At 45.3% G+C, this 21,669-nt stretch overlaps 1 protein-coding gene across 5 annotated transcripts in view; it reads left to right on the top strand.

The window, feature by feature from the left end:
- Positions 1–21,669, top strand: part of RAI14 (retinoic acid induced 14) — a 486,624-nt gene that overhangs the window by 209,036 nt on the left and 255,919 nt on the right. For all 5 annotated transcript variants that reach the window (XM_085630935.1, XM_085630928.1, XM_085630947.1 and 2 more), the window contains one exon: positions 20,283–20,413. In XM_085630935.1, coding sequence (XP_085487061.1) covers positions 20,283–20,413 — 131 coding nt within the window. The remainder of the gene's footprint in view (positions 1–20,282; positions 20,414–21,669) is intronic.

The raw sequence follows: 21,669 nt of genomic DNA on the forward strand, positions 1-21,669 counted from the left end.
CCACATTCCAAAACAGGCAAACATCTTGATTTTGTCTTTGTGTACTTTTAAAATCCCACTCTGTAGCAATTTGTAGTGCCTACCCTAAAAGAAAATGTTTGTCTGTGTGGGGGGCGGGGTGTATACAACATATGATTTTAACTTTTGTAAATGTGATAATGAGTAAAATAACTGGATTGACAATACAGATACATGATGATACATAGAGTTCTCAAATGCTGTGTTGTGTTCTGGAATAGGATTAAATCTTCTGTATATGAATTGATATATATAATGTTCCAGTGTAGAATTTCAAGGAGCAGTGGCATTTTGATCGAGCTAAGTTTATCCCCAGATGAGAATGCATACACACACGGTAGAGTTTCCCAATTCTCATGGTGTTATGGGTTCCTACTGTCATCTAGCTAATCCCAAAGAAATAAGACGCGTGACGTAGAACTACTACCTGCTTCAAAACCTGGGCCTATAGATGTCAGTGGGTAAAATGTAGCAATCTGGCTCAAAAGGATGCACTTTTTTTATCCTTGCAAACAATATGAAGATCTTTCGTGCTTGAACAGGGCCGGCTTTAGCGCTGGTTGTGCCCGGTGCGACAATTTTTGGCGCCTCCCCGATGACAACCTCCCCGGATTCCTTCACTGCCACTGGGTAAATGAGCCCCTCATCTTTTCATAGCCCTTCTCTCACATACATTTCATTTGTTTCAAAGCACTGGTGGTAAAGGCTAGCTTTACTTATAAGAATGTATATCTACCCACACAAACAACTTTATGAATAGACCATAAAAGACTGGGGGAAAACAATATAATGTTCTATCCTAGCTTATGCAGTTTGCATGCAGTTCTTTGATGACAGTTCTTAACAGTCACTGTCAAGTTAAGTTTGTAGATTTATATAGCGCGGCTTATCACCAGCGAGGGTATCCAGGCGCTGTCCATGGTCACTGGGAGATGGAGTGATTTGCCCAGAATCGAAGGATATTACGCTGATGCCGAGACTCTAACCTGGATCCCCAGCTCCCGAATTGGTAGCTCTGGTCACTGCGCCACATCCTGTCCTATATCAGGTTTGTATCATATGAACTGCAGTAACAAAAGGATCTCTGTGACTAAACCAGTAATCCACTCAGCTATTCACATAAAATAAAGATCAGTGATCTGCATGGTACCCTTTCTTTACAGCAGCCCCCTGCACTACTCTATGGAGAGTCAAAACTGCCACTAGACAAAACTCTGATCTCACTCTGTCTTGCAGGAACGTTAATCACGAGTTTTCCTAACATTTTTAATGGTGCCTGAAAGCTGAGCACATGATCAACTCTGTAGCATGTGCTTTTAAATCCTGGGTTACTGCTAAACACAGCGTCCTCCCACCCCTAAGGTAAGCGCCCCGCCCCAGATCAGCGCCCTGTTCGGCTGCACCAGGCGCACTACCTTAAAGCCAGCTATGTGCATGAAAATATCCCTGCCTTTAAATTCCTGCGATTACGTTTCATATGTGAAAGCCCCTCCCATGTTAGTTAAAACAAGTCAAAACTATCTAAGCATCCAGACCAAATACTTGGAAGTGCACATGCTGTGTCCACAAGGAATTTACCCAGACAAAATTCTTTAAATAATTGTTCAGACTCCGTATTCAGTGAGGCCCTTGATTTTCTTTCTGTGACTGGATAATGTTCCAATGATTAATGAGCCAGTTTGCTTTCATCTGTTTTTTCTATTAAAATCGCAGTCAACCACTAACCTTGGATTATTTTTTATAAATAACACAGTTAAACTATTTTGAGAATTGCTATTAAAGGATGATTTCCATTCAAGAAATCTGGACTCATTTTTCTACTGACGTACAAATCTATAGCTCTATTCAAGTACCATTTAAATGCTAAAAAAAAATCGCCTATTATATTACCTTAATTGTTTCAATTTAATTAATTTGTATAGTGCCGATATGTCACCTCCGTAGCGCGTGAAAGAGTTTGGTGTGGTATCCCTCGTGGGGTCCACTGTTCTGTAGAGTGGAAGAGATAGGCACTGATTAAGAGGACACTTGTGCCAACCCTTGGAGCTTTCAGTGTGTCATTCCTTTCCGTGTACAGCTGTGGTTTCCCATGTTGAGTCACATTAAGCCACACATGATGGTGCCATTCCTTCAAGTATGCGTATTTGATGGGCTTGGCCCCTCCGATGCCTCCTGCTGCACAGGGTGGAAGCCTCAGGTCATTGGCTGTGGAGACTCTTGTATCAAACACCGGCTGGTGGCTTTAGAGGGGTGTCCCTAAGTACTCTTGCTTACGAGGCACAGCCTCCCTGATGAGGGTGAGGTGACTGTGTAGTCTTAGTGTGAGGTAAATGCCTCTTTGAAGAAATGTGCCTACAGGGCATGTTTGATGGTTGGAAGACATTGCTTGTTGCTCGGGTGTAGGCTCAAGAAGTTTGAGTAGCCGCACTGATTCTCCCCTTTAGTTTCCCAATTAGTCTTAGTCTGTGTGATTCGTGTTGTGTTACCTAAACCTGTTGCTGGGTTATAGTGTGATGCACTTTCATGTTTTAACGTACCTTGGGACATAACCTCCAAAAACTTCAAGCAGAGTATAATGTGCTTGAAATTTGTTTTCCTGGGCTTCTTGGAGCTGGGCACCTCTTTCAAGGAAGTGGTAATGTAGAATAATCTAGTTAGGTTCAGGTAACGTCTAGGTGCTTTATTTTGAAATCTCTAAAGCTTATGGGTTTTATTCTTTGGGGTTCCGGCGATTAGTGCCTACTGCAGCGAAGCCGGAAAAGCAGCAATGTCCCAGTGTGTTCGATGTATGGCTAGGGTGTGGTCCCAGTGTGTTCGATGTATGACTAGGGTGTAGTGCGGTAAGGATGCATCTGAGCAACATTGATTTGTACTTACTTTTATTTATTGATGCATCAATTTACAATTGCTGAGATTTGGTCCAGAGCGCCCTCGCTCGTGCATCCTTCCTAATATTTTTCTAGTATGAGTGGCGAAGGGCGTAGGTTCCAGTTCCGCTTGCCAAGGGGAAGGGCTGTGTCACTGAACTGGCTCCAGAGCACAATGGGCTTTTTTTTTTTTTACAAGATTGAATGAGTTTTGAAAACGGATATATACTTTTGTGATTGAGAAACGGTTGGTGTAATTGTTGGGCCAATGGTTAGAAGTTGCTTGTTTTTATCAATATGTCCCGTTGAAACTCAGTATCTTTGTTTCTTCAGACCTCATTAAACCAAAGGTTATTGGAATGTATTTAAAACATTTTTTTAATTCATGTATTGATTTTGTAAAGTTTTTAACATGTTGCCTTACAAACTCATTGTGCCACAGAGTGTGCCTGTTCAATCTTAGACCAAATGGATTTTGTTTTTTCCTGGGAGAAGTCCAATCAGTAGTGCCTTGATCCTCAGACTGGCTACACTGAGTGGTCTCTTCAAAGAGGCAGAAAGGCATTGGTATGGTTCGGCTGAAGTACTAGATGACCCATATTTTTCTTATATTTTCTTAAATACTTCTCGCATGCCAGGTAAGTGTGAGGAAGTATCTGTGTGTAGGATTACTTGAATTCATGAATGTTCGTAATCGCGTCTTGTCATTTCTACTTCTAGATCCTCAGCCACTTCTAATGCAACTCGTCCACTGCAAACATGACAGGCAGGTCTCTATATATAGCCCAGCTGACTGCATGTTCCCAGAAGATGCCAACACAATCGCTTTCCCAGCCACAGACTTGTTAGATGAGCCTCCAGGGTTATACCTTTGTGATCTCTACTGTGCCCTCTTTCGAACTGCTGGTTTAAATTATCCAAGTACTGCTATATGTTGTCCTGCTAGTACACTCAACACGTAGCCTCACCTCTCCGTCTGCAGCAGCTCTAATCCAGTTTACTAGAATGAGTGACTGGTATTCTGCCCACTAGTCCTTCTTATTTATATCTCTGTGAATATAGTGGTTATAACCAATCTAGCACGAGGACCTAACTCTTAACTACCATCAAAAATATAAGAAGTGTGTCTGACGGTATGGGGGATTAACACTGAAACCATGCCTTGGGTGTGCCCATTCAAGCTGATGGCCATCACCACATGCCAACATTCAAAGGTCAATTTTGTAAATACTATTCTCGAAGTATGCAGTGTGCTTCAAAGGTTTTGTTTAGGTTCCAGAGAGTTGTGAATACCATTGACTATGGAGATTATGATGGGATTGTGGTTGTGGACTCGAAGCTTCTGGAAGTATATATTGTGTCTCAGACAAATAGCCTAATTATAGCAAGGAAAATAAAGCCTCTACCAGGAGACTGAGATTCAATGAGACCACTTTCAGTCCACGATTGTAATGTGATCCCTGGCCCTGGACCACAATACTTATGTTTCAAAGATACCTATGTTTCATGACCAGAATACTGTGTGTGTTAAGTGAGATCTGATGTGGAGTTACAGTGATGCTACCTTACTAAGTCAACGAGAAATGGTTGGACTCTGTTAAACATTTCCAAACTTGTCTTCAGTAAAGTGTGGACAACTTGCCTTTTCTCTATTTCTCTGTCTCTTTTGCTCTGTTGTGTCTCATCCAATTCTTCTTCTCCATATTGCAAGCTGTATTTTACATTTTTCTCCTGAACCCTTCCTATATCAGAAGCCCTTCCCACTCCCTTTTCTCACTTATTATGTATCCAGCCTTAATCAAAAGTTCTATATAAAATCGTGGATATCAATTCACCAGAATTTCAGTGGAAGTGACATTGCACGCCATTTGACCTTTACTTTGACTCACACGCACATTCTGACACATACTTACACGTCCACTCACACTTGCGCACATAAACACACACTCACCCGCAAGCATGCATACAACATACATTTAACAAATTCTTTTTACTTGCCTTTTCTTTTAGATAGGTTCATATTCCAGCTAATGTACTCCATTTCGTATTACACTAATAGTGAAATTATTCACTGTTTGTATAATAAAAAAATTGACAGAAACCAGGCAAGTGGAGCTTCAACCAGCTTCCATTAGGAAGAGCTCCCCCTGTGTTCCAGGCTTAGATTTGCCACCTCCGAGGTCAGGGGTCGCAAAAGCAGTGCCTGGGGTAGCAAGGGGCAAGTCAGGGGTTGCAGTTGTGACCCCTGGCGACCACTAAATGACGTCTATGTATATAATAAAGCTGTCTGTTCTGCAAGTATGATCTGCACAACAGCTGCCCAAGCCTCAAATCACATTCTGTGTTCTCAATCTCCTAAAACTCCATTTGCTCTAATGATTTCTCAGCTTCTATTGGTTTTTCCCAGTAATTGCTGATTCCCTTAATTTATTTCAATTCTACCTGTATCCTTGATTAGTCTATGACTCCCACAGTAATTACACCATCCGAGGCAATTTAAATGCAGGGCGAGGAGGAATCTCCATAGACCACAAAAGCACCATCAAAATCTCGACCATCACCCACGACACCCTCAACTCCGCCGAACACCTCCACTTCAACATCTACGTCGACGCCAACACCACCCTCAAAGGAACACTGATCTACAGACCCCCAGGCGCCCGAGCACAATTCTGCGACACCATCGCCGACATAGTCAGCGCCCAAGCCCTCGCCTCAGTGGATTACATCCTCCTCGGCGATCTAAACTTCCACCTAGAAAACAACAACGACGTCAACACCAACCACCTGCTGGACAATCTCGCTAACCTCGGCTTCAAACAACTCGTCACTTTGCCCACTCACACTGCAGGCCACACACTCGACCCCATCTTCGCTGCCAACAGCCACGTCTCCTTCAGCCACACCACCGAACTCGACTGGACAGACCATCACTGCATCCACTTCTCCTACCAGAAACCACCTACTCACCACCACCGCACACAACCCCCCTGACGCAACTAGAGCAAAGTCTCAACAGAACAACTGATCTCCACCCTCGCCCAGACCCCACCGCCAGGAACCTCGGACCCCGACACAGCCGCCACCGACCTGCATCGCTGGTTAGAAGACTGCGCCAACACCCTCGCGCCACTCAAAAAGTCCTCAAACACCCTGCACAGCGCCAAGGCCAGCTGGTTCACCCCTGATCTACAGAACTCCAAACGAGAACACCGCAAAAGAGAGAAGGCCTGGCGTATGGATCCCACTGAACCCAACCACATCGCACTCAGAGTCCATCCGCAAGCATCACCAACTGATCCGCACCGCCAAAAGAACCCACTTCAAAAACCGCCTAGACAACAACGCCCACAACAGTAAAGAACTCTTCGGCATCGTCAAAGAACTCTCAAACCCCAGGACCTGCTCCAACGAACCCCCTCCGTCACAAGAGCTCTGCAACTCCCTCGCCACCCACTTCCGCCGCAAGATAGAAGAAATTCACAACAGCTTCAGCCCCAAACAGACCGCAGACACCCACGAACCTGACGCCCGAAGCAACACCAACCTCCTCCACACCTGGACCCTAGCCAACAAAGAAGACGTCACTCACACCATGGCCTCCATCCACTCCGGATCCCCATCGGACCCCTGCCCTCACCACATTTTCAATAAAGTTAGCAACATCATCGCTCCCCACCTCTGCAACACCATCAACAGCTCCTTCGAGTCAGCCACCTTCCCGGAAATCTGAAAACACGCAGAAGTCAAGCCCAAGGCGGACCCAGACGACCCGAAGAACTACCGGCCGATCTCCCTCCTCCCCTTCTCGGCCAAGGTCATCGAAAAAGTCGTCAACACCCAGCTCTCCCGCTTCCTAGAAGACAGCAGGGCGCTCGACACCTCCCAATCCGGATTCCGGAAAAATCACAGCACCAAGACCGCACTCATCGCTGCCACAGACGACATAAGGATCATGGTCGACAAAAGAGAAACCACAGCACTCATCCTGCTGGACCTCTCTGCCACATTTGACACGGTATGCCATCACACCCTCCGCACACGACTCCACAACGCCGAAATCCACGCCAAGGCTCTCAACTGGATCTCATCATTTCTCACCGGCAGAACCCAGAGAGTCCGCCTTCCGCCATTCCTGTCTGAGGCCTCCAAGATCACCTGTGGCGTCCCTCAAGGATCCTCCCTCAGCCCAATGCTCTTCAATGTCTACATGGCTCCTCTCGCCAACATCGCTTGGACACACCACATCAACATAGTATCATACGCAGACGACACCCAGCTGATCCTCTCCCTCACGAAAGATCCCACTACTGCCAAAAACAACCTACACAACGGACTACATGCCATCTCTAACTGGATGGAATCAAGCCGCCTCAAGCTAAACACCGATAAAACAGAGCTCGTCATCTTCGGCTCCAACCCCTCAGCATGGAACGACTCCTGGTGGCCCAACTCCATAGGCACCGCACCCTCACCCCTCACCCACCACCCACGCTGGCAACCTGGGCTTCATCTTGGACTCCACCCTCAGCATGACTCAGCAGGTCAACGCAATCTCCTCCTCCTGCTACAACATTCTCCGCATGCTCCGCAAGATCTTCAAGTGGATCCCCGTCGAGACCAGGAAAACCGTCACCCACGCCCTGGTCAGCAGCAGATTGGATTACGGCAACGCGCTATATGCAGGAACAACGGCCAAGCTACAAACCAAGCTACAACGTATCCAGAACGCATCCGCCCGCCTCATCCTTGACGTCCCACGCCGCAACCACATCTCCCCCCACCTCAGAGATCTACACTGGCTACCTGTACCGAAAAGGATCACCTTCAAGCTCCTAACCCACGCACACAAGGCTCTCTTCAACACCGGTCCAGCCTAACTCAACGACCGACTTTCCTTCCACGCTCCCACACGCCATCTCCGCTCCGCCAACCATGCTCTCGCCACCATCCCCCGCATCCGCCGCACCACTGCCGGAGGAAGATTCTTCTCACACCTCGTCGCCAAAACCTGGAACTCTCTACCACTCCAGCTACGCCAGACCCAGGACCTCCTAACTTTCAGGAAACGCCTCAAAACATGGCTTTTCGACCAGTAGCATCCCCTCTCCCCAGCGCCTTGAGACCCTAACGGGTGAGTATTGCGCTTTATAAGTATATTGATTGATTGATTGATTGACCAGAGCACCTTTTTATTAACATGAGTCCTTTCCCAGTTAGATCCCTTCATTTTATCCTTATTTGTATAATAAATCTCGACAGTAATGTTGCTACGCAGGGCCATCACAGGGTGAAGGGGGCCTGGTTTACTAAGCCCCCCCTTCACATCAGGACAGTAAAAGATGAATGGATTAATAAAGAATAAGGTAACACGACTTCAAGTGACCTTGGTATTCCAGCTTTTAGTTACCAGGGAGAGGTGGGTTTAGTTGGCGCCGGCACTGGCGTAACGAAAATTGAGGGGGCCTCCCTGCACGGTACGAAGAGGGGCCCCTCCAGGCTCAATCAGGAGCTCTCTGGCCAGAGTGCAGTGCCAAGGGGTCCCCCTGGAGCTTGGGGCCCCCCGCACCGCGGGGGCTGCGGGGGCCTGTGTTACGCCCCTGCGCCGGTCTCTTCACTTTGGAGTTAGATTTCAATGCATCGCTTTATATTCTAATTTGAAAAGCACAGACATGGCTAGCCTTGCTGCACTCCCTTCTTATGCAATAGTGTGTAAAGGACAGTAGCCTCCTTTTCCAGAGGTTGGTAGAAGGGTAACAGCTGGAAGGGAAAACCCACAGGGACTGACCCAAGTGATCATGTGTTTTGTTATTAGCTAAACCTGTACCCTGTTCTCATTCAGTTCATGGATCTTAAGATGTGTAAATATTATAAATCTTATATAGAATGAGGTGAATGTGTGAGTTTTAGTTTGTGAATAGCAGGGAGTGCTTTATCCAATATCCTTAATGAATAGCCGGGGTGCTGCAGGTGTGAAATAAGGTGCTTCGCCACATGGTGAGGAGGGCCCTGCAAGCCTTTATACCACAAACCCCACAAAAACGTACGACAGCCCCACAATAAATAGTGAAAATCCTCGTTATCCTGAGTATTTGGGTAATATTTTATAGCCCAGTTTCCAATAAGAGACTACAATTGCTGTTACTAGGTACCGAATATGAATCTACCTTAAAACATTTATATATCCGGCTCACTAGTATGGAAAAGAGCGCCAGAGGTAAAATACTGTCAAGCAAGGTGTTGTGGTGTAGTGTATGAAATTGGCCATCCCGTGGATGATGTCACTATGCATCTCAAACACAAGTAGATATTCAGCGGTGGCTCCTCCGTTAACACGTAGCGGAATCGCCCCTCTGCTCTCTGAGCAGTGCAAAAACAACAAAAAAATGAGAATAGCAAAACACAATGTTATTATTATTTTTTTCAGTACGGAGCCAGGACAGGGCTGTGCTATACTGACGGACAGCAGCAGTCAGCAGGAAGGAGGAGTAGTGGGCACCATAATTGCGCATGATGTTTGGGCCGGCCATATTAGCACGACCGAACTGTCATGCGCACTTAGCATTTCTCCACCTAGCTGTGTTGCACAGCCCAGTGGAGAACAGTTCCCGGCACTGTCTGAGCAGCAAATCAGGCCGCTCAGACCAAACACAACGCTGCTGTCATGCTGATAATACTATAGCTAGCATGACCTCAGTGTCGAGATTGGCTTAGGGGAGTCTGGGAGGCTGTGTGCTGCTGTGAGAAACAGAAGAGGATGAATGAGAGGCGGCAGCCGGCAGGTAAGTCATCATTTCTATTTTTGTTTTCTGTCCCCCCCTCTCTCTATCCCCGCTGCCCCACCACTTCTGTTCAGCAGCAGCCACCACTGGACATCATCAAACAAAACCGAGGTCTAGAATGTTTTTGTTGGTGGGTGTTAGTGACGTAAATCTGAGTAACTATTATTTTCTCTTGATGGCCCATTTAAGTAAGTCCCCCATCTATTCTAGGGACACATCAGTACTAGGCCTTGCATTTATTGTAACTCGGGCCCTGAATAGAAAGCATGTGTTACCCAACCCCTCAGTTTATTCCCAAATATGGCCCCGGCTCTTGGTGTTCACTTCAGGCACGTCGAAGAATGCTGCTTTGGCCCCGCAGCCCGCCCTACTGTAAGCGGCGGCTCCCAGAGTCTGGACGCAGAGTATCGCTTTCCGCGGCCTCCCCCTCTGCCAGAGCTATGCATGAAATGGCCAACGCAGCGCCCCTCATCTGGAGTCAATCCGCCGGCATTGGAACCCTTCGATTGAGCCAATTAAACTCAAAAACAAATAGCACGCATTGTTTAGTTGCAACAGGAAGTTGTGTATTTTGTTTTCCAAAATATGAATACATCGGTGTGCGCTTTCCATTTTTGAAAACCCGGTTAAAAAAGACACACCTTGATAATGGTGCAGTCTCAAATTAAGAGTTAAGGAGAAAACAGTCCACACTTTGGATTTTCGCATGTTGTGGCAAATGGTATCTAGCAAGTATTGCAAATGCATGCACAGATCTCAACCTATAGAAGACCTCACCCACCTCCTCACTGTGTGGGCCATGTAAGGTCTGTTCTAGATTCAGCTTCAACTGTTTCATCAGACTCGTTTCCCAAAGAAATAGGAAAACATAAGCACATACATGCATAGACATATATAGATCTAAATACCCAGAAAAGAACAAATGTTAAGGTGACAGTTCTAATTAGGTATTCAAAAAGCAGTAGAAATTCACTGAAGAAAACCAAGATTAAAGTGATGTTTTAATTGGGTGACAATGCCAGTTGCAACATACCATTTTAAACAAAAAAACGATATTTATCAATTATAGTTAATTGAAGTAGCTATTACTCGAGAATGGATTACAAAAGCCAACTGGTGTTTTGGAAAGTCTTTTCCAACTGGTAATATGGATAACGCATCCGTTGGTTTTGTAGTTGCAAAGCATGTGTTTCTCAGACTCCCCAGATTTGTGATTGCAAGAGACTGGAAGTTCCAAGGCTTTTTATTTGGTTTACATCCAGAACTTTGAGCTTACTGATGCAGGATACAGACCGTTCTGTGATGGAATTTGCTGATGGATAGATATGGCTGAGCAATAAAATTGTGCTTTCACCTTGGCAGTAGAAACAACATTGATAAAAGATGTAGAAAATAGAGGTTTGTTGCCTGGCAATGTGTAGCAGAACTGTATGCAATTTATTTATTCATTTTACATGGATTTTTTTATTTATTTTTTATCTGTTTATTGATTTTATTGAATTTCTCACAGATTATAAGGCAAAATATGTTACATTCTCTTACGTATGTTAAGGGAGATGGTATTAACATGTGTCGGTGATAAAACCAATGTTCAAGACTTTGTCTCATAGAGTGTTATGGGAACCTGTCTATGGTCGCGTAGCCCCATATATCAATCGTCCCGATTATTGACATCAACGCGGTTGTCCGATATATTTGTGTTATCACGTCAGAGTACAAGGGTATATTTACCAATCAGTAAACAGTCATTTTATAAGGAACAAGTAATAAAAAACAATACAACTGAGACCATTCCCACATCCCCGACGCATATAGCTTCAAAAGCGACACATCATAGCACATTATGGCACATCAGGACATATTGAGATAATCAAACCCTAAATGGCATGCGAGGTCCCCATTCCAAGTGGAGCTGATCTGGAGGCATCATTATGAATAGTGTCATTATTTTGTAGGGAGGTGTGGGGGTTGGTAAGGATTGTGTCCCAGTTAGCTGGGATAGTGTATTTACAGAGCCCTAGATTGACTTCTCTATGAAGCGCCACACTCTCAGCTTGAGCCCCTGTTTGTGATGGAGTGCGACCGGGCCTCCCATGTCAGAGGCTCGTGTGATTTCCACTTACGGGTGATGAGGCGTTTAGCTACTAGCAATCCCATATCCAAAAAGTGGGAGGTTGCTTTGTATTATTAGATCGAGCCTAAAGGCAGCGCGCAAGTGCTGCTCGCTCTGCGAGGCATGCTGCATTAGGGTATGCTCTTGAAGCGTCTCTCACACTCCGCCCATATTTGTCATTGGCTTATGTCATTGCCCTTCATAAATGCTGGCTTCTGATTCGTAAGAAGGCCTGTTAGTCCCTCCTCGGAAATGCCTTGTCTCCGTTTGTTACCGCACACAAGGACTGGACCTTTTACTTTGTTGTTGCAAGGTACGTGTTATATAGGCTGGAAGCACTAGTTTCTTTAATTACTTTCTCCTACTGGAAGCACGAGATGCGCTGCTTCAGCTGGTTTTAAATGATGTTCCACAACATCGCAGTGTGCCGCACGCTTTTAGTAATGTATGAATTTTAATTAAAGCGCAGGCCGCTTTAACTATAGCGGCTGCGCATATTCACAATGAAGCCACACCAACCACAGAAAAGGGACAAACAAGTCGTGCTATGCAAACCTGTTGTGGGAGGGCCTTGGAGGACTTCAGCCCTGCGTGGGTGTCCGTCTATAGCTCCGATCTCGGAAGCATAGCTCCCGCCTGATGTACTGCTTTGGTTCGTTTTTTTTCTTTAGGTTGTGGGACTTGCTGTCCTGTTTTATAATGCAACAGCAGGAGGGCTCCAGGGTGGATCGGGTCGTCGCGCATGGACCTGGGCGGGACACGTGCCTGGAGGGGTGTTTTTGGAGTCGGTGAGGGAGCTAGTTGGGCATTGACAGGCAGGCGTTGGTTGGACGCTTCGTGCTTCATTGGATTAGGGGTATTCCGCCTGTTGTCGGGGGTGCTGTGCAGAATGTTCCACGGGGCAGTGGGGGTAGCATATGTGGCCGTGCCTCTGATGTTGGGTGCGCGCCCTCCCCCATAGGTTATAGTGAGCAAAGGGAGCGGACACGTGTGCCTACGGTGGTGCAACCGACCCCGTAGGGGGCATTGTGGTAAACAAAAAGCACTAGACAATACAAGCATTTGCAATGCGATAGGTCTTGGATTTACGCAAGTTTGAGCTATTGACATTGCAAATGACAATGTCTTTTAGTTTTTGTTTTCGTTTTTAAAACATAAATAAAAGGCATTGTCATTTACAATGCCAATAGCTTAAACTCTCATAAATGCGAGACCTATTGCATTGAAAATGCTTGTTTTTCTTTGTGTAATAGGCTAGTCGGATATGCCTCCTATATGTGCAAGGTAAATCTCACCATGCATGTGGAGAGGTGATGTATGATCTTGCGCCAGTAGTGTTTTAAGGAGTGGCACCATGTGAAGAAAATCAGCCTCAAATTGATGGCAGCTAGGGCTAGCGGCGTCTGTTCTATTAAAATGAAGTTTAATCTTGGCTGTGGTTAGATAAGTTCTATGAACAATGTAGAATTGTATAATCCAAAATCTGGCATTCCGTCGGAAATGTGTTGGGCTCGTTAACAGTGCAGCTCATTCGCTGTCCGTAAATGAACACGATAAATCTGTTTCCCAGGTAAAGCATAGTGATGTAAGTGGTGCCCAAGTGTGAAGACGCAAAGAGTGGGCTGGCCTGTGGGTCAAATGGTGGCCTGCACCCATCACATGAAGATTTTACATGGGAAGGTGTGTTTGGGGTTCATGGGACATGTCTCCCCATTTACTGCCCAGTGCCCTTATCAAGGCACTTTGCAGAAGGAAATGGTCTGGGGGAGTACTTTGTCTGCCATTAAGGCCTCATAGGGAATAAGAGTTCCAGCTCAATAGAGGTCGCCTAGGGTGTGAAGTCCCACTTCATACCTGGTGGTTCATTCGCTGTAGTGGTCTGCCCCCTGGCCGTCCCAATCAGTGCCATCGCTGGGACGTATGGTGTGGTCGATCTAGTGAGGAAGAGGCAGCTGCAGAAACATCGGTATGCCACCTGCATCAACTTAGGATATGGTAAGGATGGCTTAGAGCACAGGTGAAATAATTGGAGGATAGTAGGTATCCCCTAAGCAGGTGCATGTGTAGCAGTATCCGTGAGTTGCAAGCCAGCCATCCATCAAGCCACCCATTGGAGGCGAAGTAATACTGTTAATAATTTGGTTCCACCAACCAGCCTTAGTCAGTGGGCCGGTATAGTTTTCATTTGAGGTACGAATGAATTGCATAGCAGCGTAAAGGGGTATGTATACCTTGCACATTCCTGTTGGTGGAGGACAGTATGTGTGAAGGCCATTGCTGTGGAGACTACAGGCAAGCCCATAGGGAATGCAAGCATCTCTGCATGCACATAATTGTTTGTTCCAGGACCGCAGACACCCAACAACGTCTTTCCTGAGAAACACGAAGATTACTTCCACATACAACAAAGCTTTGCCTTGAAAAAGCTCACGGTCAATAGACCACCAGGGCGAAACACGCGTCGGCTATGTGCAGGAATTTTATATAGCGCAAATCACCAAGCGGTCTCTAAGCGCTTGCTTAGGGAACCCGTCCTGATATTCCCCTGTGAGATAACCCAGCAGGGCATCCGCAAGGTGAAAGCCAGGCATCCCGCCGCGAGGGGCCCATGTGGAGATTAAGCAGGCTATCTTTCAATAGTCTGTTTCTCATTCTCACGAAAAAAAACAAGCACGAATAACAAAAGAAGACGTTTGACAATTTTTCCAGATTCTTTTTGACATACCAAGAGGGCACAATCCTCCATCCCTCTATATACTTATTTCCACAATGGCTCTTGGGTGTAGCCATTTGCGAGGAATGTGCCACTTATAAATTATGGGCATCTAAAGTTGTAGCACCAGAAGTCCAGAAATTTCCACCCACACAGTTACCCATGCATGCACTTAATTGGTATGAGGTCTGGACAACAAAATAGAACAGCAGTTAAAAGAAACAACACAGAACAAAAAATACCATCAGGGCAGATCGACAACTTGTGTCCGGCCAAATCATAGACCAACGTGTGTCAAGAACAAAAAGCTAAATAAGTAAGGGGGGAATCGTACTGATTCAGTTACTCGAGCCAGAATCCCCAGTTTGAAAGGAACGGTCATACACACCAGATAGCTACAGACTGTCGGAGGCGCCCCCCCCCTACCTGTTCTAGACACACAGGAGTTGGGTCTCCCCACAGCCTACCAAATCAGTGTGACGAGAATAAAAGGCAAGTGAACAATAAGACAGTCAATAGGTTGGGTGCTGCGATTCTTGGCTTCAATGGTCAGATGATGTCATCCGACGTCTGCAGTGTCCCCTCAGGGAGGACCTCCGGATCAGTTCTGAATGGCCAGGTGGTGGAGGAACCTTAATCACTCGAAACAGGCATAGAATCATCGTCCAGGTCAGGCCCAGGTGCGCAGTTGCAAATCTGGGTGGCCACTTGTATTGCACGGCATCTTTCAGTGATGATTTGTTCCAGGTTTCGGACTGCCACTGATCGAGGAGAGTGGCGCGGCCGACGACGAAGGACAGCTCGGTGCAAACTATCTGTAGTACGGTGTGTGAAGTACTTAGCCTCAGATGAAGAGGTGGTTGCTAAACCAGATGATTCCAGCCGGTCCCAAGAACCTCACTTTTGCATATGCCATTACATGCAGGCATGCAGGAAATAACAACGAGTAGCACAAATCTAATTCACAAAGGCGATGTTTGACAGCTATACAGAAGTTCCTCTGACGTTGCACCATCACTGTGTAATCGGGAAGAAACATGACGCGTGTGTTGTAAACCACAATGTCAGGAAAATTCCGAGTTTCTCTTGGGATCTAGTCCCGGTCACAGTAATGTAGTAATCGTATGGGTTTGGAGCCCGGGATAGGTTTCCGGGCAGGCCATCTGTGAGCCCACTCGATGGAAAAGAATTGTGACTGCTGTTGCTGGAAGTAGTTCTCAAAGCCACTTTTCAAAATATGCAACTGCATCCCGCCCTTCAACTCCCTCCAGGAAGCTGATGATCCTGACATTGTTCTGCTTGGATCGCCCATCAGCGTATTCAGCTCTTGCCTCCAGGGTCTGGAGTAGAGTTGTGAGATCTTGTAGGTCTGTTTCTATTAGTTGATTCTTCAGCTGGAGATCAGAGAGGGATTATTCCTTTGTGTGGACTGTGTCTGCCACCTTGCGATGGTCAGATCAGTCTCAACCTTGTCTATTTTGGACTCTAGGGGTAAAGCCAACGAGCCAATGATGCGGGCGGTGCACCACAACAACCGCAGGAGCCAGACAAGGGTGCCCATCCCGTCAGCTTGTATCATTCCCCTTGAATCTGCTGCCCCTGCCAGGACTCCATGTGAGCGTGCCCGTAGGGGTCAAAGAAGTTTTCATGTTCATAAAGTGCCTTTCCCGTACAAGCAAATGTCCAGGCCATGCGGAGTCCCCGGCAGGTTGGGCAGCTATTGCCTTGCCAACGTGAGCAGTACAGGGCATAGCGTCCTGTTCGTCTCGCCTCAGGGCTCCACTGCTGGGTTCTTTGTCAGCAACGAGTGCGGTCTCACCGTGGAGGTGCAAAGTATAGGTCGATCCAGGCCTCTGGAACCCACCGCAGCAGCAGGCCAGCATCAGCAACGCTGGGCCTCAGTGGCTCCTCCAATGGCCACTGATGCAGACATGTAGTGCCCCCAGGAGGTCGTCAGGTCGGGGGTGCGGTGGGAACAGTATCGATGCTGGATTGGCAGCTGGGGTGAGGCTAAAAGGCGGATAATTGAGCTATTATGCAGAGCCTCATTCGAGTGTGTCCACCATCTTGGCTTTGCAAGCCACGCCCCCTTCACATGGATTTAAAAAAAAAATATTTTGAAGTTTCCATTAAAGTCAGTTTGATGAGTGATTTATAAATGAAGGCCAGACCCCTTCCTCTTTGCTACATCTGTGTTCGGCCAGCATGGAATAGTTCCCTCGCCCTAGGCCAGCTAAGATTGTTTTAGAGACTGAGATTGGGCTGTGTTTGCAGTTAAGCCACCAGGATTGTCATGAGACAAACTGCGGATTTCATGTTGGTGGGCCGATAACGGGATTTTAAAAATAACGCACAATTAATATATGCCTGCGACGGTGATCCAGCAAAACCTTGCTCCATCAACGGTGTGGGCGAGTGTTTGTGTTGAGGTAACTGTCCTTGTGAGAGGTCTTGTTTGTTGAGTATTGGTTGAAAAGGTGTATTTTGGAAATTGATTTTGAGTTCAATAAACATTTTATGAATTGGTTTGTGAAGTAGGCGTTCTGGAGGGTATAAATTAGGGTACAGGTATTAGAACAAGATTCAAGAGGTGTTTAAGTCTGACAACTGCCAGGATATTTTGGTTTTACTAAAATCAAATGTATAATATAATTCCTTATAGAAGCTTTCAGCTAGCCCCTTTCTTCAATTCCTCTTTGTTTTCCCATTGACATTATTATTCTGCCCACTACAGTATACAGCATGGGGTGGTGGTCAGCCCATGTCAGCCATTGGCTAACTTCACTAGTGACAGCACTTTGACTTTTCATTAGGAGCACATCCCACCCAAGTAGTCGTTTTCTTAAGTTACAGGTAGTACTACGGCAATGGGTGCTTTTTGAGACCAAAAAGATATTTGCTTTTAGCCGTTGTTTTTTTTCTTCTTTTCTCATTGATGAGATTCAGTCGTTTTCCCAATTATAGATTTTTGCAAAACCCATTACAAAGCAAGACTTGACAGTCAAATGGCAGACCTGTTGGCTTTGCCACTGCTTGTTTTAGTTGGTTTATGCTGAGGGCAACTCTTTTTGGGTGGAAAGGAGACAACAACGCTGGAAATGTTTATCTGGGGACAAGGGTACATTTTTGCAAAAATGCTATCAAGCGCCACTTCTTTGAAGAGTGAGTGAACATCACACACTATACTGATAAGGCTGGGTTCCACTACAGAAATTTACCATGGAACCTCAGGTCGATGTCTCTTTTTACCTGCTGAGAAGTGTAAAGGGGAAAAATAATGCACTTCAATTTCATTATCTAATCGTGTCAGAACTCCATGACCACAGACTCCAACTTCAGTTTAGGGGATTTATTACGAAGCCAAAAACAACTGGATATATAAAAGCACCTCAAGAAGAAGTTGTAGAAATACATAAGAACTAATACAAAACCGAATTTGCGGAATAATCTACTCCGGTGGATCATGATGAGAGTAAACAATTCTAAAAATAGGACACTGGCAAGAACTGCTCCGACACTTAAGGCAGACTTCATTAGTCTCTAAAAGGAAAAGAAATCATTCGACTGTCCCTACACTGTCTCTAAGGTGACATCCCTACTTAACATCTCCCAGGCAAAGGCAATAAAAGGTGTCAGCTTGTGAAGGCTTCCTAAGAAGCCAAAAACACAATGTACATAGGGGTCACAGGGGAGTTAATTATGGACTGACACACCTCCAATCCCCAATCAGTACTTAACAACTAACAGGAGATGCTCAGTCCGTTCATAGAGAACAGACAGTCACTGAACGCTGTGGAAAAAATACTAAGAAACCTCTTCAGATAATTTGCTCATCACCTGGCAGGAGTTAAGAGTCCATCAGCCCACCCTTACTGGCGGAGCTTCGTCATCTGAGACTCTAGGAAGTCAGGATCTAGGGCCACAGTTCTGAGCCACCGGGCCCTGCTGGGTACCTGACCTGATACTCCTGAAAAGGGCTCCTGCCGAGGTGTGTGTTCAAACTATATGAACTCTAGTGATGTGCAGTGCTCTGGTGTAAGTGTGAGTTAAAAATGGCTACCTGGGCAAAAAATATGTTTATTGAGGATTGTCCAGGTGTCATACTTAAAAAAAACAATAGTCTTGAAAAAATTGACTATTTCCTGGCTAAGTCTAATGCGGTCAATGACCACTGCACTGCACATCACTAGAGTTCATATCACAGATCACCTTACTAATGGACACTTCTCCTAGGTAGTTTTCCACCGTCTTCTCCGTGGGGTTTCAGCCGACCTTGATTCCCAGGCCTCCTCAACGAGAAAGAACACCGGCTCCCAATTATCGAAATTCCTTACAATGTTGCATCTCTCCTCCATGCATAACTCCTAAAACAAAAAGTGTTAGTTCTAACTAACAAAGACAGCTTTTTCCACCTGGAGCTGAAACGTGAGAATAGAATATCCTTGCATACACATGAAATTCGCTGACTACTTCTAAATGCGGGAGCGCACCAGGGAAAAGTACATTTTCAGGCCTACACAGTTTGGCCAATGTAAGAATAAATGAATAGGCCTTTCATATTCCAACGTGAACATTTCATTTAGGGCTTTACATATCAAATTATACACTCGAGTTAATAATGCCTTACACTACAGCATCTACAATTAATACATGTTAAACACTTCACATTATTTCTTCATTCAATCTTCATCTGGGTGCACCTTTAAACGAATGCATCTCACTACACAAACTTTTCATTAAGCAATTGCAGCATACTAAAAATTACACTTTGAGTTATGAAAATAATTTTATTTCTCTTTGCATGGCACAATACATTTCTATCGTTAACATCACGTCATTATTACACCACGTTTCTAATAATCACACATTAATACAACACAAGAATATATGCGGGTGCTGACTATCCATGATTATAATGCACCCCTACAATTTTAGAGCAGCTTCACGCTCTTATCAATACATATGGTATAAACGCATTTCCAACCAACAGAAGTCACGACTTTGAGCCATCAACTTTACGAGCATCAGTAGTATGTGTTTGTGATGCTGTGTTCTGTGCCAGTCTAGTCCCTGTGTGTTAACTCATTATCTGAAGTAAATTGCAAGGTAATGGATTCCAAACATGCAGTGCAATGTTCGTGTTGGTATGTCAGACATGCTGATCTGTAGGCACCTGAGTTACTGTTTAACTTCTCCTCTGATAAGAAGTCCATTCCTACACACTGCCAAGGTGCTTTAACCAAGTGGTAACCTTGCAGAATGTGTTTAATAATGTTAACAGAAAAACCTCTGTTTCTTCAGCAGTCTGGGAAGGTGAACCTGAATTCCATACATTCTTTAGTCTTAAATGATTTGCTTGCATTGTTCTGTTAAGTGTATTATGATTTCTGTATGATGTTATCCGTGAAGAGGATCTACATTGAATACAAGCTGCACAATGCATAGCCTATGTAGCATTGTCTTGCTAGACATACATAATAAAGTTGTGGAAAGTCACGGAGACATTCCACCTGGTGGCCTCCTGGTGGAATGGTTGTCTAGGCAGAGTGGTAACAGACATAATAAGGATGAAGGAGTCCGAGCTCCAGTGAAGAAGTAAAGGGCATTGTGACCACAACCACCACCACCACCACCACCACTAATGCTCGCGCTGACATCCGTGTTCTAGTTTTTCTGGTTGATTTATGCACAGTAAGCGGCATGGATAGATTTTAGACAATAGGGTAATTTAGCAAATCTGTTGGACACACCGCTTACAAAGTTCACCTTCTTGTGTTTTTTCCCCGTAGACCAACGAGTGGAACAAAAATGACGAGCGTCTCCTGCAAGCAGTGGAAAATGGCGACTCGGAGAGAGTGGCTTCCTTGCTGGGGAAGAAAGGTGTGGGTGCCACCAAACTGGACGGCGAGGGGAAAACTGCGTAAGTGATCCTTTTACTGCCCTCAGATTTTTTTCTGTGTCAATAAGATCTCATACCACCACTGTGCAGGATTATTTCTTGAATCAAGGCCAGCAATAGGCCAGGTGTTCTTCAGTAGTGCAACACTCCATGGAATGTTGGTCTCTGTAATGATGATGCGAACAAATATAGGCACCTGGAGATGCTTCTTAACATTTGTACATTTAAACTTCTGTGGATGGGGTGAAATATTTCTGCACGTTTAATGCCATCTCCTACTTTGTGTGTCTAAAATGTTCTAATAAAACATATCAGATCAAGTTAGGCTTGATAATCTTTTTTGATGACTGCATTATGGAGAATGGATGAACCCAATGTTAATAACATTTTTACCTACCAGATTATAGCACTCACTAGGTAAAACAGCTTTCAACAGAGATGAGGTCATTTTGACCCTTCATTCTTTTCATTGATACAGCTTATTCCTGCCCCTAGGATTGCACGCTGCCTCATCTTCTTTTTGGCTCACTGCCAACCGAGCACAGGTAGTTCGGATCTTACCCATTGGACTCCTTTTGTGAAACTAATTTGAAAATTACTCCCGCTTCAAAAATATGCAATAAAAGTTTTTGTCCTCTAATGTACATTACTCAGCCGCCCCAAACATATTCTGGTCCTGATGATGGCCCATAGATTAACTCTACTGGACTAAAACGTCGGCTATGTACAAGTGGCGGAAGAGAATTAGTTTCTCAGCTCAAATATCCAATACATTGCTTTGCACAGGGTGCTGCTCCGTTCACCTTCCACTGACACCGTTCCCAGTGTACCACATACATAGCGTACCACCTGTAAACTTGGATATGAACATCAATGTAAAACTTCTTTTTCAATGCTCTGTGTCTGTCTTTTTGGCAAAGACATACCTAATTTCTCTATTGCAATTAAATTGTTATTTAATCTGTATATGGTATTTTAGCAACGATAAATACTCATGTGCATGGAAGCATACAAAAAAGCAATTGGTGGAATTCCTGAATTAATCTTAATTATTCGGGGCCTCATCCCAGTCTATTTTTACTCAATTTGGACCCAGCTGTCGGTAAATCAGTCTTGACTCTGGTCTGAAAGAGCAGTCTAGCCCAAACTACCAGGTCCTCCTCGAACAGTGGCAGCTGCCTTCAATAAAAAATGGTGAGGGGCGAAAGCACTACCCACCATTTACTTGGAGCTGGACTGCTGCAGCACTTCTCCCTTTCACGAGCAGGAAGTGGAAG

Source organism: Triturus cristatus, chromosome 2_1 (assembly GCF_964204655.1).
Source record: "Triturus cristatus chromosome 2_1, aTriCri1.1, whole genome shotgun sequence".
Classification (NCBI taxonomy): domain Eukaryota; kingdom Metazoa; phylum Chordata; class Amphibia; order Caudata; family Salamandridae; genus Triturus; species Triturus cristatus.